The 27,371-nt window shown below is 38.4% G+C and overlaps 1 protein-coding gene across 2 annotated transcripts in view; it reads left to right on the forward strand.

Moving 5' to 3' along the window:
- LOC147872800 (autophagy-related protein 16-1-like) overlaps nucleotides 1–27,371 on the forward strand; it is a 308,552-nt gene that overhangs the window by 261,301 nt on the left and 19,880 nt on the right. For both annotated transcript variants that reach the window (XM_087355475.1, XM_087355476.1), the window contains exon 2: nucleotides 16,870–16,990. In XM_087355475.1, coding sequence (XP_087211601.1) covers nucleotides 16,900–16,990 — 91 coding nt within the window. In that variant the 5' untranslated portion in view covers nucleotides 16,870–16,899. The remainder of the gene's footprint in view (nucleotides 1–16,869; nucleotides 16,991–27,371) is intronic.

Below are 27,371 nucleotides of genomic sequence, written 5' to 3' on the forward strand. Positions count from 1 at the left end.
CTTGTTGATATTATAGGCCAATGTGTGTGTACCTCCCAGAAGTGAGTAGTACGAGGCGCGTCCACAAAGTAAGTTTCCCACTCGTCCCACAGCTAGCAAACCTTATATTGCGCGAAGCGACTGTGCGTACGTGATAGAGCAATGACGTAGCATGGCGCATGCACTAACGGTACTTCCCGCGTTCTCACAGTAGCATCGTTGCAGCTGTTGAAGATGGAGGTTCTTATTCCAGCTCCCGCCGACTGTGAAGTGCGGTCAGTGATAACGCTAGGCCGCACACGGCTCGACGGACAGCAAGTCTCCTGCAGGAGTTCAGCTGGGAGGTGTTTAATCATTCACCCTACAGCCCGGACCTCGCTCCCAGTGATTTCCATCTTTTCCTACACCTCAAGAAATTCCTGTCCGGTCAGCGTCAGCGTTTTGAGAATGACAGAGAGGCGGAGATGGTTGTCACACAGTGGTTCCAATCCCAGGCGGCAGACTTCTACGACACAGGTATTCAAAAGTTGGTCCCACGTTATGACAAATGTCTCAATTCCGGTGGCGAATATGTTGAAAAATAGCTGGACACTTGCTGTATCTGTTGCAATAAATATTTCCATGAAATTGTGTTTTGTTTCTGTAAACGGCCCCAGGGAAACTTACTTTGTGGACGAGCCTCGTATATTCAGCATCTGTGGGAATACATTGTTTGTTTCAGTCACCCTTATAAAGTTTTGAAAATTACGTCTAATATTAGTCTGGCGTGTACCACGTTCGTAAACGTAATCAAGACTCCTTTGTTCAAGATTCGAAAAACGACGTATTATTAACTGTTCAAAAATTTTCCCATCTGTTTCGTAGTGTTAAACGACGTAAGGACATTTCGAGGTTTTGAAACCTCGTAAGGTATTTGAATATCAACACTAATTTCAACATGTGAAAGTTCGTTGTGGCCTATTTAAAATGTTATGGCTTGCATATTTCCTGCAGAGGGTTATGACACCGACACCCACTGGAAAATGGACGATTTCATGTGTGTGTTAAGAAGTGTAAATGCTACAAATAAACTGATTGTTCACGTGACTAATAATAATGGTTGAAATGTATGTTTTTTTTAATAATTATTAGATAGAGAAACGTGTGAACACGAACATGTAAGAAAGGCCTGACATATGTGAGTCTGTTATCATATGCATGCGGATATATGACGTAAGAGGAGGTGTGCACAGATCAGTAATTAATTTATAACCCGGAACAAAGCACTGCCTTTGATATTTACGCAGGTATTAATAATCTTTGTCTCGTATAAATTTGTTTCAAGTACCTGGTTTTTATGATTAATTACGATAATGAAATCGAATTAGTTAGATAGCAGTTTAGGCCTTCGTCATATACGTAACATTCACTTTGAACTAAACACAACAAACAAACTAATTTTCAATTCAGATTTTGTCACAACACACTCTCATCTAATTAACGTATCCTAACGGCGATAGAGAATTATTTTATGAAGGTACATAATTTTACCAGTTGTCTAAATTTAAACGTTTATTATTTTGCATCCCTTCTCGAAGGTATCACCACCTTGTCGAAGGCAATCTGCCGGGTGAGGAGGCTTGCGTGCTCAAATGACCCTTAGGGCTATGCCGGCCTGAGCTTCGGCTCATGGTAGGGTCACCCAAGCCGGACAGGTCTAAGGAGATGCGCTAGACTAAGAGTGATACCCTGGTCCTCCAGGTTGGGGGTTGGGTGTAGGGCTAACAACCTTTCACCTTTAAAAAAAATATGTGTTACGAAAAAATCAACCAAGCCTCGGATCAGGACGGACTCTTTGGCACGACCACGGCAATTGAAAAAGGACATGAGATTTGGTACCTGGAACATTAGGAGCCTCTATAGGGCTGGGGCACTGAAATCAGTGTGTAGGGAATTAGGGAATTATAAGTTAGACTTAGTGGCAGTGCAGGAAGTGCGATGGGAGGGGGAGGGCACGATCCCAGTGGACAATTTTACATTTTTCTATGGAAAGGGGAATGACAATCATCAGCTAGGGACGGGTTTTTTTGTTCATAGCAGAATTAGGGCAGCAGTTAAGAGAGTAGAATTTGTTAGTGACAGGTTGTCTTACGTAATTTTGGAAGGACGTTGGTGCGACATCATTGTCCTTAATGTTCATGCCCCAACTGAAGACAAAAGCGATGATATCAAGGATAGCTTTTATGAAGAATTGGAATCAGTATTTGATACATTTGGCAAGTATCACATGAAAATTCTGCTAGGAGATTTCAATGCAAAAATTGGGAGGGAGGATGTCTTCAAACCCACAATAGGCAGCGAGAGTCTCCATGCACTTAGTAATGATAATGGCGTCAGAGCAGTGACCTTCGCTACGTCAAAAGATTTAATTGTAAAAAGTACAAAATTTCCACACCGTGATGTTCATAAATACACTTGGACTTCTCCAGATGGCAGAACACACAATCAAATAGATCATGTTTTAGTAGATAAGAGAAGGCAGACAAATGTAATTGATGTGAGATCATTCAGAGGAGCAGATTGCGACACTGATCATTATCTGGTGGTAGCAAAAGTGAGGGAGCGGCTTTCAGTAAGTAGACGAACTAAACAAAATTTTGACACAGAAAGATTTGATTTGAAAAAATTAAGTGAGGGAGAGGCAAAGGAACAATATCAAGTTGAAATTTCGAATAGGTTTCAAATTTTAGAGACAAATGAGGATAATGAAAGTGTGGACATCAACAGGGAGTGGGAAAATGTCAGAAACTGCATCAAAATTTCAGCAAAAGAGAAACTAGGATACTACAGGAGAAAGCAAAATAAACCGTGGTTTGATGAAGAATGTTCAAAATTAATAGATCGAAGGAAGCAAACAAAATTTCAATGGTTGCAGAACCCAAACAAAACAAATGCGGATAATCTATGTAACGTGAGACGTGAGGCTAGTAGAACCTTTAGGACTAAGAAAAGGGAATACCTGAAGGGCAAAATTGCTGAACTTGAGACAAATAATAAGGAAAAAAACATCAGAGACCTGTACAGAGGCATTAATAACTTTAAGAAAGGATATCAACCCCAGACTAATTTGGTAAAGGATGATAGTGGCAATTTGCTTGCAGATCCAATAAAAATTGTGAATAGGTGGAAAAATTTCTTTAGCGAGCTCTTAAATGTTCATAATACTGGTGATATTAGACAGATTAAAATGCATACAGCTGAACTGTTGGTGCCAGAACCTAGCTTAGATGAAGTGGAACTAGCCATTGGGAAGTTGAAAAGTTATAAATCTCCAGGAATTGATCAGATTCCGGCCGAATTAATTAAAGCAGGTGGCAAAGGGTTGCATATGAGGATCCATAAGCTTATTCAGTTAATTTGGGATAAGGAAGAGATGCCACATCAATGGAAGGAATCCATAATTATTCCTATTTATAAGAAGGGGGACAAGACTGAGTGTGGTAATTACCGAGGAATATCGCTGCTATCAACCTCATACAAAATTCTATCCAACATTCTTTTGGCAAGATTAACCCCATATGCGAATGAAACTATTGGGGATCATCAGTGTGGGTTCAGACGAAACAGATCAACGATTGATCAGATCTTTTGCATTCGTCAGATACTAGAGAAAAAATGGGAGTTCGGTGGGACTGTACATCAGTTATTTATAGATTTCAAAAAAGCCTATGACTCTGTGAAGAGAGAAGTGCTATATAATATTCTTATTGAATTTGGTATACCAAAGAAGCTAGTGGGTCTAATAAAAATGTGCTTAAATGAAACCTGCAGCAAAATTCGAGTAGGTAAATATGTATCTGAGACATTCCTCATCAAGAACGGTCTAAAACAAGGAGATGCTTTGTCTCCCTTGCTCTTTAACTTTGCGCTAGAATACGCCATCAGGAAGGTCCAAGGTAGGCAGGAGGGTTTGCAATTGAACGGGACACATCAGCTATTGGCATATGCTGATGATGTTAATTTATTGGGGGACGATATAAATACAATAAAGAGGAACGCAGAAGTTTTACTAGAGGCTGGTAGACAAGTGGGGCTGGAAGTAAATTCAGAAAAAACTAAGTACATGTTAGTATCTCGTCATCAGAAGACAGGCGGGCAAAATTATCTTAGGGTAGCTAATAAATCCTTTGAAAGGGTTACAAAGTTCAAATATTTGGGAACAACAATAACAAATCAAAATGATACTTGTGAGGAAGTTAGGAGGAGACTAAATTCCGGAAATGCTTGCTACTTCTCAGTCCAAAATATTTTGTCTTCCCGTCTGATTTCTAAGAACCTGAAAATTAAAGTATACAAAACAATAATCTTGCCTGTTGTTTTGTATGGGTGCGAAACATGGTCTCTCACTCAGAGGGAGGAACACAGATTGCAGGTGTTTGAGAATCGGGTGTTGAGGAGGATATTTGGGCCTAAGAGGGAAGACGATGGGGCGTGGAGAAAACTGCACAATGACGAGCTTAAAAATCTGTACTGCTCCCCCAGTATTGTGAGGGTGATTAAGTCGAGAAGAGTGAGATGGGCGGGACATGTAGCGCGCATGGATGGGACAAGAGGTGTGCACCGGGTACTGGTTGGGAAACCTGAAGGGAAGAGACCGCTGGGGAGACCTAGACGTAGATGGGAGGATAATCTCAGGCGGGATCTATGGGAGATAGGAGTTGAAGGAAACTGGATTTTGTTGGCCCAGGACAGGGTCCGGTGGAGGGCTTTGGTTAATTCGGTGATGAACCTTCGGGTTCGGTAAGCCATCTAGTTAGTTAGTTAGTTAGTTATTATTTTGCATCGAAATAATTTTTGCCACTGTTCATGAAGCAGTTAGCAATTCTGACAAGGAACTGCCAAATAAGACAACAGTACACAGACTGAGAAAAATATTTCGGGACGTAAGAAGTGTTAGCGACAGGAAAGATGTCCGGCGTCGGACAGTGTTGCCAGGTGAGACTCTCTTCAACATTGAAGAAACGCCGATGCTACAAAAAATATTTAAGAAGACTGTTCCAGCAAAGTCGATTAGTTTTCGAGAATAAATTTACTTCTACTCGTGATCATCGGCTTAGTAACCAGAATGACCTTGACTTTAGTGTCACGGGGGAGGTTGGACGAGGCTGTTACATGGTGGTGGACCACCTTCTGGTTCCGTTTTTGTACTATAGTTGGCCAACGTGATTGTTGTTTCGTTGATTTTTAAATGGTACACCCTGTGTATGACATCAGCTGATCAATCTACTGATTTATGTAGAAGCCTAATGTATGCATAATGTTTATTTAATGTTAGCTGGCGTTACTAGATACAAATTTCAGACCGACGACCAGCGATCGTGGTGGATGCTGATTTACTTAGTCCGTATCGACAGATGCTAAAATATACCTTAAGTAGGGGTTTCGTCATCTTTCTGGCATAGAAAATATTCACAGACGATAGTCATGCTACCATTCAGTGGTATAGTAAGTGGGTAACTTCTACAGTTTGAATCTGTTTTTGAATTAACGAAGAATCTCTCTTGTTGATTGATTGAAATTCGCATGTCGCAACACATACATTCGTTATTCCCAGGCACCAATGATTTTCCCGTGACAAATACATGGACTGCTTAGTCACTGCTTATTTCATTCGTCATTTTGGGACCGTCCATTTCTCTTTGCTCCAGTCGCGAAGCGAACAGTGAAATCCAATTCGTTCCTGGGATTATGACGTGTATAATGAATTACATATCCATTTCTATCTCCCTTATACCAGCTCATGCAATAACGTTAATAGACGCGGATTAATTTGAAAATGGATTTCATAGAATGTGCCTCAGGGAGAATAGAGCGTTGCTGTGAAATATAACTTAATTTATATGTACTGGATTTCCTAGATGTCAAGCAGATATATATATATATATATATATATATATATATATATATATTAAGAAGTATAAAGTTGAAATTTCTGCGGAATTTGCTAAACTGAAATGGATTGGGGGAAGTGGCGCTTGTGTATGTGTTCGACTAGAAAATATATTACGCGTCTGGACTGGAGCATGTGATACGGGAGCTTTGTGAAGTATGATAAGTCTGAACAGATTGAACTTCGTAGGCAACGCTATACTGTACTGTTTCAGCTCTGATATAATATATTTTGCGATCGAACGCGCTCACATTATCACTTCAGTCCAGAAGGAACAAATTTTAAAGCAACAATGAAACATTCAGGACCTTAATGAGCACAGATCATTTATCGGTAGGCGTCATTTTACATGTGTATATCTCAGATGCTGCATTAATTAATTAATTTCTTATGTTTTTATTCTTAGTGTTTTTAACGACGCTTTTACAGTTGCTAAGGTAACAGAGTGTCAGATGTGATGTTGATTGTGGAAAATGACTTGGAAAAGATCTGAATGGAGATGGCACTGAATTGTGGTGGAAATTGACCGACATTTCAAAAGTGATTGCTATATTCATAAACAGGGCGATGAGTTATGACGATGGAGGCAGGAAGTATATCTGAAACGTCGGTCAGTTTACAATATCCCAGAAGATAGACATCTTCATACTCATCGCCGTGAGGACCCGAAATCTCGTCCTTGTTAATGGAAACTTTTGTGGTTTTAACATTTGGGTGAAAGGACTGAGAAAAACCATGAACCTTTCAGAACTGCATGCTTCCGGGAGAGGATTAGAATCCATGACCTCCAAAATGTGGAGTGTTGCACGCTCAACTGTTTTTAGTATTTAACGGCATTTATTTAGATGTAAGACCGAAATTATTCACATGTCTTTCAAATTTCAGTGAAATCTTGCCATAAATTAAAGTGTTGTTTGTTTATTACGGCCACAATTCATTGAAGCTGTCATATTTTGAAGATTTTATCATTATAATCTTAGTAAACTCATGCTCTAGAGATATGGTGCATGAAAGAAAGTAACTTGATTAGGTTTGTGGTACACAAAACGTGTTAATAAAAGCATTTCAAGATTTCGAAGGGTGGATGCTGTCAGTTTACATCTTTCTCGTGATACATTAAGAATTTTGAGCAACAACACGGCTTGGTCTTTGGATTTGGTCCACTTTGTAGTCCTGAGGTCGTCAGACAAATTGAATGAACTGCGTGATCTTGTATTTTGCCACAGGCACCCGTGGTTTTCATTCCTTCATGAATTCCGACACACTCTTGGCGCTTCAACAAGTGTTCAGTTTCCTGGGAATAGCGAATAGAAAAGAAAAGAAAAGGAAATTGGTTCTGTTATTTCGATTTTTCTTGGTTGAGGATAAGAATAAAATAGAGCGAAATAATAAAAAATTGACCCGAGCATGAAATCTTCTCGTTATCGCTTCAAGTAGTTTTTCGTCATCTCTCGCTCTTGACTCTGCACGCACGTTCTGTGCTGCCCCTTTTGGCGGTGAAGGGAACTTGTGTTGATGAAAGCACGATCTTGCACGTAACAATGACTTCCTATGATGCTCACTGCAAGCTATTCTATCAGTATTCTACCCTGAGGGTATTGCGTAGCGAATATGTACACCTAACTAAAGAAAATATTAATATTCAAAAGTGTTCGTTCAGAAATGTTTCCGGTGTTCAGAGACTGGTAAAGTGATTTGACATATGGCCTTAAATCGCCTAATTCAGTTTCCTAAGGTGTGATTTAAAGCAGAAAGTTCGTCTGTATTCGTAAATAGAATCTTTATAATACCTTAAAATTTTTTTCCGTTCTTGTAGTCTTCTGTTACTGTGATGTACAATATCTTCTGGTAGTTCCTATGCTTTTTCATTGCAGGATTGTCTGTTAAATGCATCCGAGTTTGGATATTTTCAAATTACGAATTCACTAGTTGTGACTTTTATGCACGATTTTAAAGAAATCCGTGTAATTAAACCTTAATTCGAAGGCCCAGTCTTCCAGTTCAGCGCTTCAGAAACTACTTAATGTATTTTTGTATATTTTTAATTGAAAGTCTACACTAAATACGTGTTAGTTTTATTATGATCTGCATGAGTTACCATAACACTCGCTTTACATGGATGTGTGGCTGGCAAAAACAATCTTTAAGACATATATCTTTCATTTTGCATGTATTGTGTTGACCATGTATGTTGAAAATCTGTATACTTTGTTTAATGGGCGGAATATGGCGTCCATTACAGTTCCGTTTGTATTATTGTCGTAGGGTTAAGTTAGGAGCTGATTTCAGGTTGTCACTACACGAGTCTGAAGATGGCAGACTTCTGGGTTGTTGCGCCGTGTAGTCTGATAGAAGTTTACCGACGTTTCAGAGGACCTTGCTGCCTCCATCACGAGGGCTCTGATGATGGAGGCAGCAGGGACCTCTGAAACGTTGAACTAAAAGACTACACGGCTAAGCTTCCCAGAAGTTGCCTTCATTTGAAGAGCTATGTAAGCTGTACTGGATTATATAACTTTGTAATGTCTCATTGTAGGCCTATTGCGAAAGCCAAGTCGTATCAGCTCCTTCCTCGTCTTGCAACATTTTTGAATGAAAATATGGACAGAAAAATTACTTTTTGCTATTATAATTTCTGGGGTTTATCCACCGTCTTATATTGGGGAATGTATCCTCGGAAGTGGAGCATGAAGTTAACCACTCACAGTCTGGTGTCGAGGTTAAGAACGCCTGCACTTTGACCTCAATGTACCATATATGCCTTCACGTTGTGATGCACAGAGAGTTTTCCCATACTCTTTCTGACTCGGGCACATATTTCTACTTATACAAGCAACTTCCCTTTTTGAATAATGGAGGATGGCTCACTTCAAGTTCTGAGTACTATGGGAGGAAATTATTAAGAAAGACTGTCTGTTTTCGGTGGAATTATCCCCTGAAATCGTGTGTTTTATGTTCTCGCCAGTGATTAATTTCATTCATAATTATGTCATCCCCCTGCTAAACTTTTGTCGCCAACCACGAAGTCAGGCTTATCAATTACGTCACCTTGGTCTGAACTAATGTCACGGCATTCAATTTATTTTACGAAACGAGCCTTATTGTTTCGTTCGTAATGATCATTAATCAAATATGAAAAGTTTTTACATTTTTCCAACAATTTTGTGTCATGAGACAAATGACAAATGTCGCTTGTTCTGATAGTTATATCTATTATAGGCATGCCTACGAATATTCATGTCACAATAGAACTGTTAATTTCAAGCGTTAAATTCTTTTAACCTCCTCTCCCGGTTATAAATTACTCTCAAGGCATAAAATGTTTTGATTTATTTATTTTATTATTCCTGCTTTACGTCTTTAAGAAGTTAATGACAAATTAAAGTTCTTTATTGTTCTAAAGTTTAAGTTTTTAAGCAACTTGTGTCCACTTTATGCCAGCGTGATGATTTTCGTTTAAATATTTGGACAGATGTTAAAAGTTTTAAATATTAAGGGACAGCAAATTTATATTTAGTTGTCGTTATGGTGGCAATTACTAGTAATCTATACCTCTAATATTTTGTGTCTGGGTGAATCATAAACATATTCAGAAGTTCTGTCTGAAAGTTTTGTACAGTTATTGTATTAATACTAGGTGACCGTATGACCCGTCAAAGCTGACGGAAATGGAACTTTTCTGAAGCAAGAATTTTGCCAACGCGCCAACAAAGAATCCACCGGACCCTGCCATACGCTCCACCATCGCCTAGTTTGCATTCCTTCCTAGCAGAGTCGCCACCGTCAGAACCGCATCGCTCGATTGGCACACTCATACAGTTAAACGTGAAGAACAATGGCTATTATATTCGGAGTAAATTTACGAAAGTGACCACAATGCAAAACTTTAAAATTATATGCAAAAATTTCAATGTGGTTGGAATTTGTATTATTTGAAATTATAACCAATACGGATTAATGCCGTACTTGCAGAAATTATACACTGAAATATATAATTTATATAGTTGTACTAATTAATTGTAGTTCTTACATCCTCGTCGCTTAGGAACGCTACAATCCAGAAGACAGCCATTTTCATACTCACTGCCGTGAGATAAAATACTCCGCAATAGATTCGTATCCTGCACCATCGACTTATGCACTCATCAATTACTAGCACGTCCTAACGTGTGTGAGCATACCCCTGCCGTTTATTTCCTTGATGCTGTGTGATTAGGCCTGCTGTATCAGGCAAGTAATACTCGTAAGCCTTGCTCGTACATGGACTCTCACCCTCTACACGTTGTTAGTCGACACTTATCTATCCTAAGTTTCTTCCCACTTAATTTATCTGGAAAAAGGCGATGGTTGTGGAAGAAAGAATTCTGGATATCTTAGAAACGGGTGGTTTATATTTCTCAAGTTTTTACCGCTGAGACTCCTCATTTTTAAGACACGCTACAGTAACTTTTTGACGTTTCTAATAATGGCATGGACCCGCCGTGCATTCAAGTAATTTCTTGTGTACTGGTTTACAGACTCTGCTTTTATTGCAGCCGGGTGTCGTTGTTTTAACCCCCCCCCCCCCCCCAATAATCTTGTTGCACTGTTAAAAATAGCACTTCGGATGCCATACAAGGCGAGGAATTTCTTTACCAGTGTCTTTTAGTGTCTCAAGACTGACTCGGTAATCAATTGTATTATTTTTCAACACACAAAGGTTTATTCTCGTCTACTTTTACGAGTCAAACTACTCTAATAGGCTTATACTAAACAGGTAATTGTACCTGGAACGATCATTAATAAATAGTAACTTTAAACATATCAAGGTCACGACGATGTCAGCCAAATGGTTTGCAGAATGGAGGACTTTAATTTTTTCAAGGTCATGTGGGATTCATTTTTCTCACGCTTATTTCTGCCGAACTGTAGGTATCAGAGTCACCATACTCATGTAAATTTGAGGTCATGGATAGGTCAAAGTAATATCAAGGTCACAACAATGTCAGCCCAATGGTTTTCAGAAAAGAGGCCTTTCAAATTTATTAAATAATTCTACAAATGTATAAATTAAGACGTAGAATATGGTGTTAAAATCGCCGGGTGTATAATCTCGATACACAACGAATCCACGTGTTGACATCAATAAGAAATGCGATAATGCTCCAGTTTCTTATTGCCTCTGAACACCTAACTTGTGCCATGCAAACCAGTTCAAATCTTGTGGTGCAAATGGCAATTTACTACTGTCTTATTGTGCTGTTTGCTCGTGGAATCTATTCCATCCTGTTGGCGTTTGCTGTTGTGATTGTATGGGCGTGGTCACTGGAAGTTACAAGGCAGGGGCAGCTCATAATGACTCGTGCCGCCCAAACCCCGGGGTCATAGCCCGGTTCTGACATATCAGGTTGTTCTCAACTACTACCACATCTCGTGGTACGTACAAACATATGTTTAGGCAAATGATACAAACACACCCAGTTCTGTCTTGTGCTTGAACATACATCTCGTATGTGCGATGTGGTTGTGCATGTTTGACTGAGTCACTTCTGATGTAAAGTAAGACACTGTGAGCTGTTACGTCCACTTTCGCTGGGAAATTTGTATAAAACTTCTCATAGAAAACGGTAATTAACCTTTGGGTCCGGTGAAATGGGAGAATTAGTGACATTTCCCTGGTTCTTTTTAACTGTATTTTTTTACGTTAGTAATTATTAATAATTTATAGCTCATTTTCCTTGTTCTGTTCAATAGCAGACGAGTTTCCTTTGTACATATTTTAAGATAAGTTACATTACGGGAAATCCCTTGGCATAATACTAAAAAACTGAGAAGAGACATAATTTGTGAGAACTTTTTGAATACTCTTTTTTGTTCCCTGAAACTTTGGGACCTACACACCTTTGTTTTATGCATGTTATAAAGTACTTACGCTATTTACAGAACACGGGCTGTCATCTAAGACGCAGCTCCCTGATGGCAGAGACAAAGGCTCTTCTGAAATGTCGATTAATATCTACCACGCTACATGGTGCTAAAACATAGAAGACAGTCATCTTCGTACTGACCGCCGTGATAACCTCAGTTCCTGCTTGTTGATAAGCGTAGTCTGAAAACGGTAGATGATCTGGCTGTTTTATACTTTATTAAATAAATTCATCAGAGTTCACAGCGTTTATTCGCATTGTTCTGTGCTCTGTTCTTTCATAAATCACACTGGATTTTGCTCCAGGGCTAATATCCATATCGATTTAAAGCGTTCCAACGGCACAAAACAAAGGCACACGAGGTCCTGAACCCATAACGATGATTCTCGCCGTGGAAAAATAAATATCTCTGCACAGTGAAGACTGATCACGTTCATTGTACTGTGTGGAACTGGGATGGAGCCGAATGTCGTGACCATACCATCTCGAGTCCAAGCGAGCTCGACAGCGTTGACCACATGGTTCTTCCCGACTCTTAACGCAGAATCACATCATGGGGAATATTTTATTAGGCTGTGTTATGACACTAGCGTAGTGTGACCCGTAATAGTTGACGGGAATGAACCCTTTTTGTTATGAATAATAATAAAATTTGTTGCAGCATTATCTTTGCAGATCGCACTGAGAGTACAAAATATGTAAATAGTTTTTTTTAAATCAAATTAAACGGGAAAGCATCTATACGGCGGAACTCTAAACTCACCGACACAAAATCTATCAAACGCCCTCAAAACGCAGAGTCCTCTAGACCCCACTTAGGCGCCACCGTAGCTTCGGCCATAGTTGCGTTTGCATTTCTTACTTCCAAGGTCACTACTTTCAGAACTTAATTTCAATTTTTTCCGTATCTCCGGACTCGTACATTCAAGCGTGACGGACATTGGCTCTTATATTAGTAGATAGATGGATTTCTTCCAGAAATACCGATTTGGTTCACAGTTTAATCGCGTTATTTACCGTATAAACCACAATAATTCTTATTGCTTATATTGCTGGATTTTTTGTGTATAACCAATGTGTTTATTTTTTCCTTATTTATATATAAACATGGGTTTTGCTTTTTGTTGGACATTCATCAAATGTCAGAGTTAATCTTGAAATGTTTTACCCTCTGTCACTGTTAATATGGAGGCAGTAAGAACTTTTGAAACGTCGCGGTATCCTCGAAGACAAGTAATCTCCAATTTAAATAACTGTTTCTGCGTCAACATTCCGGAAAAATTATTGGCAATTTGAATGTTACATCTGAAGTGTTATTAATCCTATATAACTTAGTAGAATTTTAAGCATCGTCATTGGTTGCAGATTCACCCCATTTCTGATACATTCGCGCCACAGCAATCAGCTGAAAATGACTGTAACGTACTTGCGGTAATCTCTAGGCATTTATCTGTAGGGAATTTCCAGTCCGAGATTTCACCAAGACTTCTGGAATTCGTAGGGGAAATGCTAACCATGACACCTAGATTCTCAGCAACACGATAAGTTTTATGAGTGAATAAATAAGTATAATGTTGCTCAAGACTTTTGGTTATTGGGCTTATATTTTAGAAGTCTGTAAGTTGAACAATTCCGATTTGGCTGTTATGTTAAATTTTGTATGCAAATAATAAGAAACGTATTGAATATAATTTTCAGAAATTTAGTCATATTATATATTAATATGTTTATATGTGTCAGATTTATTTCACTTCACTTTCAACCTTAACATTGTTGGTTGACACGTGTAATTTTGTGTTGTGAAATTTGACGGGTATTTTGAATGAAACGTAGCTCAACGGGACAGTACAAATCGCTGTGTTGATGTTATATACTTAAATGGATATACAGTTGGCAGTGGCGATGTTGGTAATTCAGATTTATGAAAAAGGAAAGTTTGTGGTGTGTGGAAGGTGACCAGAATTTTTTCCTCAGGCCTATGGCGAAGAATGTTTTTCCAGCTGGGTTTGTCTCTGCTTATAACACAAACTCTGCCATGTTGTAATACAAGCGATGCCCTTTTTGTGTTTTGTAACTAGTAATTTTTATACGAGGTACTGTGTGGGAGAAATACGGTTATTTAATGTGACGAGTCTCATTTGTACGACTGTGCCCAATTTTCTAAATAGAGAAACTAATAATTTTCCCGGGTGGAACATGTTTTGTGTTTACCAATTTTTCTACTACGCGTAGTTTGGTTAAAAACCCGCCGTTGTATACATTTTTGGACACCGCTATGATTAATTCTCGGATAAGACAAAACATGTGTCTTCTCAAGGCCGTCTGTCCAGGAGTTCTTTTGTATGAACAAATTTTGCCACCGTAAGTCTGAGGTTATCTCAACCAAGGCGGCCGAACAGCTAAGGTTCCTGCCCTTTCATTTCTGTCTGAAGACAGAAGAAGATTTTGTTTCTGGAGCGTCGAATTATCTCTATTTGTAATTTAGACGATGCACAAAGTTCAAAAATCATTCTTACAGCCAATGTCAATTGTTTTACACCTTGTTGTATATGGACAAAGTAATTAATATTTCACACTGACACTTATTATCGTGATAACCCTCTGAGAACGTTTCAGTATTTTTGATAGCATTTATTTTATAAATTCAAAATATCAGCATGGCAACAGCGTAAACTATTGATTATGGTAACTATGAGCAATGACTATAGCTCCCTCGAATCAGCCTTCAGCGCTTTTCGCCTTGAATCAGCATTCGCCGGCAGTCATATGTTTGTCAAGAACTCTTGACAGTTGCCGTGTTTGAATGTGGATCGAAATTACATTATTCCTCCGGCCGAACTGGGGCCTACTACGTCACACACTCCGTGGAGTCGGTCATAATGTAATAGATCGCCACAGAGAATAGTAGTTGGCCAAACTTAATGGAATAGCCGATGACAGATTTCAAGAAAGGTTGTGTAAATACTAAAGAAGACCATACAAAATGTAGCTGTGAAGTCAGAACATGTTTCAGTGATATAAAAAGATCGTTACGAACATTTTAGGAATATGTCCTGTTACTGAAAATGAGCCTTGTAAGACAAATGTTGGAGAGTGTTCACAGGTATTTTATTATAGTTCCTTTCTTCTTCTATGGTAATATTGATATCTAACGTATACTTTTCTTCCTGCCACAATTTATCGATCCCTTTATCTCTGCCGTCACAGGCTTTATTGCTAAACGTCTTCAAGTTAAAGAACTCTCACACCCGATTAATCCTGAGACGCACAAAAGAGGCGAAATACATAATCTCCCGTCCCAGCGTAGTTTCAGCTAAACCATTGTGTTGTTTGCATGATTGATGTTGTAAGAGTTTAATAGCAATTTATATTGTGGCTTCTGCAATACAAGAAAACGCCGCTAGTCGCAGAGGGGCAGGTCGAGGTCAGCTTCACTCCCCAAGAGGATTGTAACCCGAAGGACCGATAACTCGAGTTGCCGTGAGAACAATATTAACCTTATCTTCTGTTACAGTCCAGTCAGCCTGTCCCTAGGGCGTGCAGCTGACAATACTTGTTCCTCGTGCTGTGAACTCTCTGTCGGTTATCCTCGCCGAAGAAAACACCTTTGTGTAAGACGATCTACGTATTCTGTGTGAATCATGCACTGTATCTTCCAGAGGCGATATCAGATCTCCAGAGATGAAGAGGAGGAGGAGGACAAGAAGGATTTCCTAGTTTCATTGCCTCTGTCTGCAGAATTTGCTTTTCCTTACACAGCAAGGGCGGAAACCAGTGATAAGAGTTTTTGTTTTATTTTCTTTTAGTCACCTTTCATTTGTTAATGTTCGATGTTTTGTCTCTTCCTGGATTGGATCATGAGTGTATGTTACTACGTGATTTTGTTGTGAATGTTTGAAAATTAACAGCGTTTGGCGTGTGTTTGAATACATGACAAATAAATATTATTATCGATCAGAGTGGCCACTCGGTCACAAGTTTCGTCGGTTTTAATCTCACTTGAGGGATGAATATTAATTTGTATGCGTATTCCATTTTGAATTGTCCTAGTTAGAGACCGTGCGACGGCCCATAACCCGTCCAAGAAATCCTCCAGATGTCGAAAAAAGAGGTGCGAAAATATTACAGAAAAATGTCCCACGAAGGTCAATGCTTGTACACACGCTAATACACATTATACTCTTGTTGAATTGAATTCTTGTGCTATTCTATGAGGTCGATCCTGTTCCTGTTCCTACAGTAATTTAGATTTCAAAGTCCTAATATGTGAATACAGATTTATTTTACGATAACAGTAGGAGTATAGAAAACGAAGACATGTAAAACAGTGAAATAAAAATGTTTTATGTGAGAAATGAATATAACTATTTTGTTTTAAGTGCTGTACTATATTATCAAATACACTCAGTGAGAAACAAATTATATTTATTTTTATAAATGTATGACTTAATATCACGTCTTGGGCATGACGAATCTTAATTGGAATGAACAACTGGACTACGTTTTGGGTTGTGATATTAACTTACTTCAGTATTTTTATATTAATTTTAATCATATAATCAGAAATAGCGGAGACGGTTTGCATGATGTAATCCATTTTTACAGATTCATGGAGAATTTTCTAATTTTGTATATTGGAGGATGAATAATAGTTTTAACACTGTTCTTTCATTTGTGCTTTTTTGCCTTCACAATTTGAAAACTAAAAATCTCCTATATTTCTAATATGAATTGAAAAACTAATTAGCATACATTAGTGTTTGTCAGTTCTGTTTTGAAATACGCTTTTAAATATATATTGAAAGTGCCAAAGACGATGTGCTGAGAATAGTTTGACTACGTATGTTGATTTATATTAGACTGCTCTTAGACAGTCACTTTTTCATCTCCTAAGTTCCATTCTTATATGCAATACTTGATTTAAAGTTGTTACCGTTCATCATTTGAGCGTTTCGCCACACAGCTCATCGTACTTAGTAGAAACGAAAACAGATAGCAGCACAGTGCACCGAGTTGACGGTTCGGCTAACATGTTCCATCTTCTTGTTTGTGCAGCATACCCTCACTGGCCATTCTGGAAAAGTTATGGCTGCTAAGTTCCTGGGAGAACCATCCAAAGTCGTCTCTGGCAGTCATGACCGCACGCTTAAAATTTGGGACCTGAGGAGTAAAGCATGTGAGTTAAATTTCATGACTTTCTTCTATTTTTTATAATACATTTCTGCTGTAATATTTGAGGTTATGTCTTGTTACCCTGTTGAGACTGCCCCCAAAATATACGAGCATGTTCATTTGCAGTATTCTTTAATGGTAACGCTTTGTACTTGTTTTTGAGGGAAACCCAGTTCATGTCTTGGTCTGTAAACACTGCCACTTTCCGAGACATCTTTTATAGATTTTCAGAATGTGTCCCAGTGAATGCCGACTAGCTCCTGAAATAGGCCTCAGAATGGTCTCCCAAGTTTCAATCTGATCACATTCCCATATCACACGCTTTATCCCTTTTGTAGCAATTTAATTGCAGTTCAGAACAAGAACTGCTGTTGGTTGAATTAAATGAATGAAGGAAAGGCTGAACTTCGTTATTTATACAACTGCATTCCCCCTCCAATTATTATCTGAAGATGTTTGACTCTACTGGTTCGTCTTCGCGCCATCTCTTCATTAACACGTAACGTATAAGATTTAACTACGTGCCTCATTTTTAACGTAGTCCGTTGTGCAAGTTCTTCTTAACAAATAAATCATAAAATAAAACAACTTTTCTAACAAATAAGTACAAGAAGACAACAAGGTTTTCTTGTTATATTGATTTGATTAAAGCTTACAGATGCTGTTTTAGTTGGTGTTGCATTTTCAATGGAAAGACCTGTATGTAGTTTTATGTGAAGTTTATCGTCACTTTAGAGAACGTCGCCATTTCATCTGATACCATTCAGCATTATCCACATCAGTTATAACCCTTACAGCTTTTAAGTTCTGGCGACAGCAAAAAGCCCTCAGGAATAGGCGTAGAGTGTTAGACATTTCTAGATTGTAAAGCGTTTTCTCTGAACCTGAAAGGTCGTGGGTTTGCTTTTAATTGTAAATGGAGTAGATGCGACACACCGTTGATATCTCTAAGGTCTTTTTTTACCTCTAGTGAAAAATTAAAAACCCTTTATGGTCACGCTCTCTCTGTAGCGACTTTACCACCTGAATCATTTGACAGTATTTTTAATCAAATTTTGTTCAATTTGTAATGAGACCCTTATTAAAATTTAATAGAATTTTGTCTCGCCTACATTTGGTTCCTTGAACACACTTAGTAGTCAAAAGAGTGACAGATAAATGTTTTAGGTATTAACAAGACACATAGGCCGACATTGTTAACATGAAATCTGAATGTCAAGCTTCGGTGATAACGCTGTGAGTGGGTCGTCTCCTAAACCATAGTTGGGGGGTCTTGGGATCGACTCTTGGCTCGGTGTCTACTTGCAGACATGCATGTTAGTTTTAAGGCGCAATATCTTCGTTTAGCATCCTTTCCAGATCATGATTAACAATTGATCTCTTATCAACGCTGTTTATCATGAAACCTACAGTTGACAAAGCGTCTTAAAACAACATTTTTAAATTCCCATCAACTTTCTGATGCTAGTAATTTTATAAACTACATAAATAATATTTTCGATGTGAGTGTTTTATGCTCATATTAGTTTATGTAAACTTGCCTGTTTACATTCTGGTTGAAACGAAGACTCCACACAGTTTATCATACAAAAAGGTTTCGAGGTTTCAATAGACGATCTCTCAGGCGTGGTTGTCTTTCAGTTTGAGACTATTTTTTTTATTATTTCGAGGATTTGCAGCGCACGATACTGTTAATTATGGGCTGGTTATTAATTTCGTAACGAGGGGGGCGTAAGAAATGTTCTTGAGTATTTACCTATAAAAGAAATTATAGACATATCAACCAGTGTACTCGGTTACTGAGTAAATCCTCGTATATCGTGCGGACTAGTTTAAACGTTGTAGCTGTCATTGTCATTAGTTTTTTAGAAAGGATAATGCGGACAAAAAAGATTATATTTCAATATAGAAGTTTTATACACTATATGACCCCTGCAGATGACATGAAATATCTCACAGACCTAACACGTCTCGTAACAGAGAAAGTGTTGATGGCAAAACAGTAAAAAAAATTTTTAGAAACAATTCTCTCCGTTGTCTGCAGGTCACATGTATGTATTGTTTACTGTGACTATCAAGTTTAGTGCACTAGGATGTAACGTTCCAGAAACAATAGACATGGTGTGATTGACATTTGATTGATCATTGCAGTAGGTCTTGATTAATAACACCCACGGTTCAGTAGACAAAGCGGTCATCACTGTCAACAAAACGTTTACCGAAATGACACGAAAAGAATCGACATAGAAGTAGATGGAATATAGTATAGGCTACTATAATCAGGCAAAACGTCTTTGGCATTGGGTTAAATGGGACTTTTAATCCAACGACACAGATTGTTTCTTAAATAATTTGCGTGTATCGCACATTTTCAGTACTGATTCATTTTAACTTTTATGATGTGACGAGGAGGAGGTTTCTGTGCCATCTGTGAACGCTTAACCCTATGAATTATTTAAATTTATAATTATTATTACTATAATGTTGTTTTCCTTCGTGCAGTAACTGCAAGAACAGACAACATCGCGGAATGTGTGACGTTTCGATTGTGAAAGGCAATAAGTGATAAGAAAGCCTTGCACAAGCAAGATACGTAATAGAATACAGGATGTTCGATTTAAAATGCATCCCAAAGACAATCACATGCAGCGGTACAAAAGTGAAAACAGAAGAAGGTCTACTGCGTGTAACAGACTCCCAATTTCCCACTTGATATTCGATGTCAGCGTCAAGGTCATTCTTGTTGCTAGGGCGCTGATCACGTAGGTTACGCAGAATCTATGCAGGTGCGAATATGTTGTATTGACGATCTGAACTTGTGTTTATTCTCGAACATTACTTTGCATCGAAATCGTTTGTTGCTGTTCGTGAAGCATTTAAAAATGTTAATCCTGACAAGGAAGTATCGAACAGGATAACTACACCCACTGGTAACAAAATTTCGGGACAGCTTTTCTGCACGTTCTTTCTTACAGACACTTAAAAAACGACTTGTTTGTCTTGTTATATTGATGTCACGAAAGCTAACAAATATTGTAGTCAGGGTTGTGTTTTAAATGGAACATTCTGTGTGAGAAAAATAGTTCCTGCGTAGGATTTGAGGTTTTCACGGCGATGAGTCTGAAGATGACTGTGTTCAGTGTCACTCATCGCCCTGATGGTTGAGTCAGCAGGGACCTCTGAATCGTCGGTAGACTTCTACCAGACTGCACGGCGCCACAATCCAGAACACAGCCATCTTCAAAAAGAGTTTCGTTGTAAACGTACGACCCTGCTGGGCATAATTGGGCCTAATCTTAAAGTCATATAACGATGTGTAGAATGAGTATGTCTTCGGAGATGGTTGAACCTTACGAATGAGTTGTAACACAGATTGAGGAAATTTCAGCCGTAACTTTGGTTACGCGAATGTAGTCACGGGAAAGGCCTCCGTATCAGGGCCGTAGAACAATGGTCACTTAAACATGCAAACTTTAAACTACTGTTAAGAAATCTTGTTAATTTTGTATCGTTCCAAATTAGACTCTTTTCTCAAGCATGAAATTCCAAAACAGACTGGAAGATTCCGTTGTTCATGCAATTTCAATGTTTGTTTCATCTGCGTTTATAAAGCAGAGTTTCGGGTATTTACTAAATAATTAAATGAAAAATTTTATTTGTATTATTCTGGTTGTTGGCATGTGTATGTTATATGCGATGTGTGGTACATGTAAGCCTATTATACAGATTAGAAGGTGGACATTGCTTTGCAGAACAAAGCAGACTCTCATCCTCCTTTTTTGATAATATCTTATGAAATATAGTTACCAGTTTTAAGTTTGCATTGAAGATATGTTGTTTTTTGGTTAGGTATGTTCCCCGTCAACACGACTAGTTTTATATTTCGCACGTATTCGTTCATTGCATTTTATCTTTCAGTAACAAAGAATGTGTTAACTGATTATGGTTACGATTTACGTTTGTTTATTTCCTTGTATTCCCCAAAGTCTCTCGTACTAGCATTAGGAAACGTTTCCATGTGCTTTCGGCTTTATCTCAGAATTTTCCGTAATACAGAATAAATTTCCTTGTTTTATGTGCACGTAGAATCACGGCCGCCCCACGATACGTGTTTCTTACGTGGTATGAAAAGGTAAACGCTCTCCCAAAGCCTGTAAACTTTTTGTACTTTAGTTAAATGAAACAGCACAGAAACATTGTGTGCGAAAGAATCTGTGAAGAGGGAAAGGACTGTGGTCCATCTGAAAGTGGAAGCTGTTTACTCGCATGCCTGTTTTAAATTCTTGGCGCTGTGATAGGCAGTTAAATTAAAATACCGTCTCTAACAGTGGTTTCTTTTTTTTTCTTTTTGCAAGAATTACGCCTCTTTAAAGAGTATTTCCATTTTAATTAAAACAGCTGCACAGCACATAAAACAGTGAATGGATGTTAATAAATACCTGAAGGTTGATGTAACACTCAAACGACATTCTGAAATTTCCTTACGTTTTTTGAAGTGATGGTTAATATTCTCTGGCGTTGTGGGTTTAGAGAACTTGAAAGACTCCCTCTGCGAAAGGGAATTAGTTTGTGGGTCACTTCTTTACTGTATAATATGCAATTATCCCAACATTTGAATAGGTGGACCTACTGCATTTTCTGCTGTTTTTATTTTTCTCAGAAACTTCTTAATTTGTTAGCAACATGACAGTCCTAAGATGTAATGAAGTAGGGACATCACTAGTATATTAGCGTAGGATCTGAATTACTACGAAGTGAACAAGTTTTCGAGAAATGTACAATTTTTAAACGTAAGTCTTTGTAGAATAAAAGAGAACATGCCAGGAACGCGAAATATTAGTATATGCTTATTTCTCAGTTAAGAGAATTTTGAAATGTGCTTACTGATTCTGAACTAGGTTTCTGTATATTAATTCATGGAAATGTTGCTGTTATGAGATTATAATGGGAAAACTATATGTAGACGGAATTTGTTCTGCCGAACAGAAATGAATCACTGAATTGTATAATTTATTATTGTGTATTTCTTGATACGTTACAGATTTAGGCAATTTTTGGAAAGTGGTTATCACACATTCATTCAAGAATGTCTTATTAGAAGTAAATGACGTTGTACTTTTTCACTTGACATTGTTTCCGATTTGATGATGGGAGGAGTCCGCAGTGGCCGCTTGGTCACTGGGACCGTGGGTTCGAATCCCACTGAAGCCATAGATGTCTGTCCGCGTTTTTCTGTGTTGCGCTGTCCTGTGTACAGGTAGAGGCCTTGCGATGGGCCGATCCCTCGTCCAAGGAGTCCTACCGATTGTCTATAGATCAAGCCAACGAAAAGTTGGGACCCGCAGTGCTCAGGCACTTGAAGAACGGGTCGTTCCCAGTATCCAGTTGATGATGGGACACAAATGAGTTTTGAGATTCCCACGGCAGCGAATACGAAGATGGCTGCCTTCTGGATTGTTGCGCTGTGTAGTCTTGTAGAAGCTTACCGACGTTTCAGAGGTACTTGCTGCCTCCATCGATGATAGAAACGTATGAAACGTCGGTAAACTTCTACCAGGCTACACAGTGCAACAACCCAGACAACTGCCATCTTCATGAGGCAGTGTCTTGCTAATTAATATGTACGTACGTTCATACGAAGAAATGTATTTGACATGTTTGGGATTAAAGGTCGCGTAAAATGTTCCACGTTTAAGGTGTTTATTTGGGAGGAAAGGACGGATGGCATTAAAATCGACCTCTTTTTACGCCCTTTCCTGTGTTGGATGTAAGCCTGCATACCGAAGTAGAAAGTCTTCCACGTGTCTCCGATTGAGCTGTTGAATTGAACAGTACTTTGTATTCTGGTAGACCACTTCCATTCGGAATAAGATTTCCGATTTCCACTTGAAAGATCCACAGCACTTTTCACAATCCTGGCATGATTCAGTGTCTGAAAGGAGTTGAACACGTCCCGATAATCTTTTGAAATTAAACCGGTTCTTGTAAAAACTGTATAAGGGTTACTTCGATACGGTTCATCCTGTTTGCTTGTGGTCCTGCTCCATCTCGTGTGTATCCGTAAATGTGGACGGTTTCACGAGCCTGATCCAAGCAGTGCGATTAGCTAAGTGTCGGTAGAGCAGCTGTCTGTACACACCGGCAAAAGTAAAACCCAATCTCTGTAACACTAGCAGATTAACCAGAACCACTTCTTTAACTTGTGTTTTCAACGTCTTCCATCAGCAAAGGTCGAAATTCTAAAGCCCCCGTTTGTCCCTAGGTACATATTGTAGATTATTTAATAGAATCAAATTATTGTTTATCGTCTTGGTTTGTTGGTTAGTTTGCTACTGTTACTGTGCTGTGTGCATCTGTATCGACCCCCATGAGTCGCTCATGAAGAGGCAAGTTTTGTTTGTATTTAAAACGCTAAGGAATACATCGAAGCTGTTCACGATGCAAATGCATCTATTGGTAAATTTAGGGGCTTCAGATCATATGAATGCAGCACCTCGTACAGTCTGTTCTTAAGCGTGTGTTGTTTGCGATTAGTAATTCTGTAGATGTTGCCCGTTTTTACTCAATACAAAGCTGAAACTTTCCGGTCATGTACGAGAGACATCTTAGAACCAGTAGTGACCTCCAGACTTTACTCTCGTTATCAGAACCCGATTGTATCGCTCCAGTTACCCCTTTGTTGCCCTGAGATGAACGTTGGCTTTAAATGGAGAAGAGTTGTGATAAGCGAAGATCAGGATTCATCGAAGTGGCAAGAGTCAGAGATACATTAATTTAGTTACGACAAAAATTATGTAGTTCTGCGTACGTTTACACGTTTGTTTAGGATTGTATTACTCGTGAAAATCTCTCGAAAAAACTTTATTTCGTATATAAAATAAGTAAACAAACAACTATTTACACTATAAAAAGACACTATTGCCATAAGGGTTTCGACCTCAAGAGGTCATCATCAGTGGCATCTGGGAAATCAGTTCATTTAACCAAATGGTTAAAACTGGATTTAGAAATAAATAAGGTGTTTTACAAAAGTTATTTCAAACGATACTGCACAAGATGTTGTTTTTCACAGAGTAGAACTATGCATTTAGCTATTGATCCGATGATTTCTTTCGTATCTTTATCACTTACTCATTTCTTACTTCAGGTCACGACCGCTTCCATCAACATATTTTTCAATTCATTATCGTCCTCTCATTCGACGCAAAAAGTCTGAGTTAGTGAAAAAGCGTCGTTAAATAAACTATAAATATGAAAATAAATAAATCTTACTTCCTTTTATCCTTTTCATACCTTTATCGTCCGTTTCAACTTAAAGAATCATTTAAAACTATCTGAAGTTAAGTTATTTTAAGTTTTTGTCACCCATATTAGAAGACAGCCATCTTGATTCTCTAAGGTTCTATGTCCAAAGATTTGTATGCACTTCTCAATTTTTCTGATCATGAGTGTCTTTCAGTGGTGAAAGGTGGACAGTAATAAAAACCTCTAATCTTCACATAACCGTAATATTTTTAAATGGCGAATAGTTTAGACTAATCGTTACGTGATGATTTCAAAGAAAACTACCTAACATAATGGCGAGCATGGAAACCCACATCGTTGGACAGATTATTCAAAGCTAAATTAAGTTTTCTGATTGTTATCTATTCATAGTTGAAATGAGACAAAATTGTTGTCTGTAGTCAGTTCGGGGTCCGCAGTGGCCGCGCGGTCGCTGGGACCGTGGGTTCGAATCCCACTCAAGCCATGGATGTTTTTCTGTGTTGTGCTGTCTTGTATACAGGTAGAGGCCTTGCGAAGGGCCGATCCCTCGTCCAGTTAGTACTACCAAAATGTCTATAGATCGAGCCAACGGAAATTTGGAACCCGCAGTGCTCAGGGACTTGAAGAACGGGTCGTTCCCAGTATCCAGTAGTCAGTTCATATCGCGTGTTAATTAGAGCTGCGCCTGCAAAATGAGGAATGATTAATTGACAAGTGATTACTATGAAAACAGAGTTCCTCTGACGTGTAATTATTCTGTAATGCTCCATTTTAATGTTATTAAATCATTTGAGCGCAGAAAGTAGGGCATGTAATTTTGCATTCATGGTGTTTTATTAACGTTATGTGTTCAGATTGTGTTTTAACAGATATGTTTGCAAAAAAATGAAGTTCTATAATACTTTCAGAAGTTTGGAGGAATGTATCAGATTAGGAAAAAATGAAAATAAAATATGACGATGTACATAAATATTTATTCAGTAATTTAAAGAATAGATTCTAAAAACTTTGTTTACATGAGGAAAAAATGTTACGGGCTATAGATATCCCTATTGCCCTAAATCAATTTTAATATTATCCTCCCATCTTCGCCTATGTCTTCTTAGCAGTCTGTTAGAGATTCGATGCGGTTACCTCCCGACTGGAGTTTAAATTATTTTGTATAATTTTAAATGTTTTTATTTGAATTCTTTGGTCTACATAGTTCAGCCATTCGTTCTGTAACATCGTATGAAGCTGTTTCTGGTCGGTCACTGATGAGCCTTTCTTGAAGTTGTCGCTGTTTGTATGGCAGTATTGTACATGCAAAATTTAATTGGAAGCATTTGCAGACAATTGGATGTTGGCTTAAGTACAGCGTTTCTGAAATACAGAAGTCGTAACGCATGAAGACGATAAGGGTAAACCAAAGCTGTGTTCACTGGGTGTGAAACGAAGTTGCTTGCTACCCAGTTGAGATAACCAGATGGAACCAGTCTTTGAAACTAATTGAATTATTGTTAAAATGGAGGGAGGGAGTAGAGAATTAAAAAAAGACAACGATGGGTTAGAGGGCTGAAAAAGTCAACATTATACGAATTAATAAAAATCATGAGCCCAGTTTAGGCCTAACATTAACATTCACACGTTCTGTTCACTGTATGTTCACTTGATCAACATGTTTCGATCCAGTTTGGCCATCGTCAGGTTTAGTTACCCGCTTCTGTGTCAGTGGACTAAGTATCTCCCCGATGTCCAGAAATGATTGAACTGTATATGATTTAGTTATATCGGTTTAAAGTTAAAATTCTAAAATGACTACCAAAAATATTTTAGAAATATTTTCGTCACATTCTGTAGAGTCCTTGCATGTTTTCACTTTGCCATTTTACTAATTCCTTACATTATTATGTAGCTGAAAGTTTATACGTTTGTTATGAAGCCAATTGGTTGAGAAGTTTATCATGTCTGTCGCGTTGTATTTTTTTTCATATAGTTCAAAATGTAAATTAAGTGTTAGGTGTTATGCTTCTTCAATGTTTGACATCTTGCGTCGTCTTATAACATTGCACAGGAAAGTAAGAACGGAGAGGGTATGTTTGCGCCATCTAGGCGAGCTGTATGAGTAACAGTTGGTCGTTCTCGGTAGCTCGTCGCTAAGGTATGAAACTTCGTGATTCTGCCCGCCAGCTGAACGAATGAATTTAGAGTTCCGATTATCCGAAATTCCATTTCATTCGATGTGCCGATTACTCATAAAGTTTTTTTTTCGTTGGCGAAAGAAAGTGGGTGGAACCAAAGTTGTTGCCTTACAAAGACTAGACAAAGGCGGAACTGTGTAGAATGTTGCAGAAGATTGTGGTGTCGGCCGTGTTAACCCTGATTAGTCTTCCGTAATATCTCTGACTCTTTCGATTATCCGAACGTTTTTCGGTCCCACTTAGGTCGGATAATCGGGACCTTACTGTATGTGCATTGCAACAGAAACTTCTATCACAAAACATTTTTCATTCTTAAATTACTAAAATGGTAGTCTACAACTTTGAAATATGTCTTATAACGTTTACAAATGGGAATTTTTGCTAATTTAATTGTGGGTAGAAACACACAGCCAAGTTTTATAGTTAGTAATTTATAATTATTCATAGCCTCTCTTAGCAGATAATTGGAAGTATTTACAGGAAAAGTACTGAAGTTATTTCCAGAACCTCTTGATTTCCGATAGAAAAGTGAGAAGTTTACTTTTAACAAACTTCTTTGTTATTCGTTCTTTGCCGCTGTATTCTGTCGCCGTTCATATGATGCAGTATTTAGCCTAAAACTGAGATGAATAATACGAGGTGCTACCCAAATTTGAATTCCACGCGCGAACCGGTTGTGGAATGGCCTGCCGCCACTAAATGGGGCGAGCAGTACCCTTTGTGAATTAGTGTGCCAACAGCCGTGAAGGCGAGAGGCCGCGTTCTTCAGTCTCGTGCGTTTTTGTAACGTTGTGTTGTAGTGGTTCGGCGATTTTTTAAACCTGCATAAATGGCAGATTTTAAAGAGCAAAGAATCTGCATCAAATTTTGCTTTAAACTTAAAAAAACTGCTGTAGAAACCCACCGCATGCCCGTGGAAGCATTTGGTGAGAATGCTAT

Source organism: Zootermopsis nevadensis, unplaced genomic scaffold (assembly GCF_977971745.1).
Source record: "Zootermopsis nevadensis isolate Lab colony 2312 unplaced genomic scaffold, Znev_1.0 Znev_ptg000024l, whole genome shotgun sequence".
NCBI lineage: Eukaryota > Metazoa > Arthropoda > Insecta > Blattodea > Termopsidae > Zootermopsis > Zootermopsis nevadensis.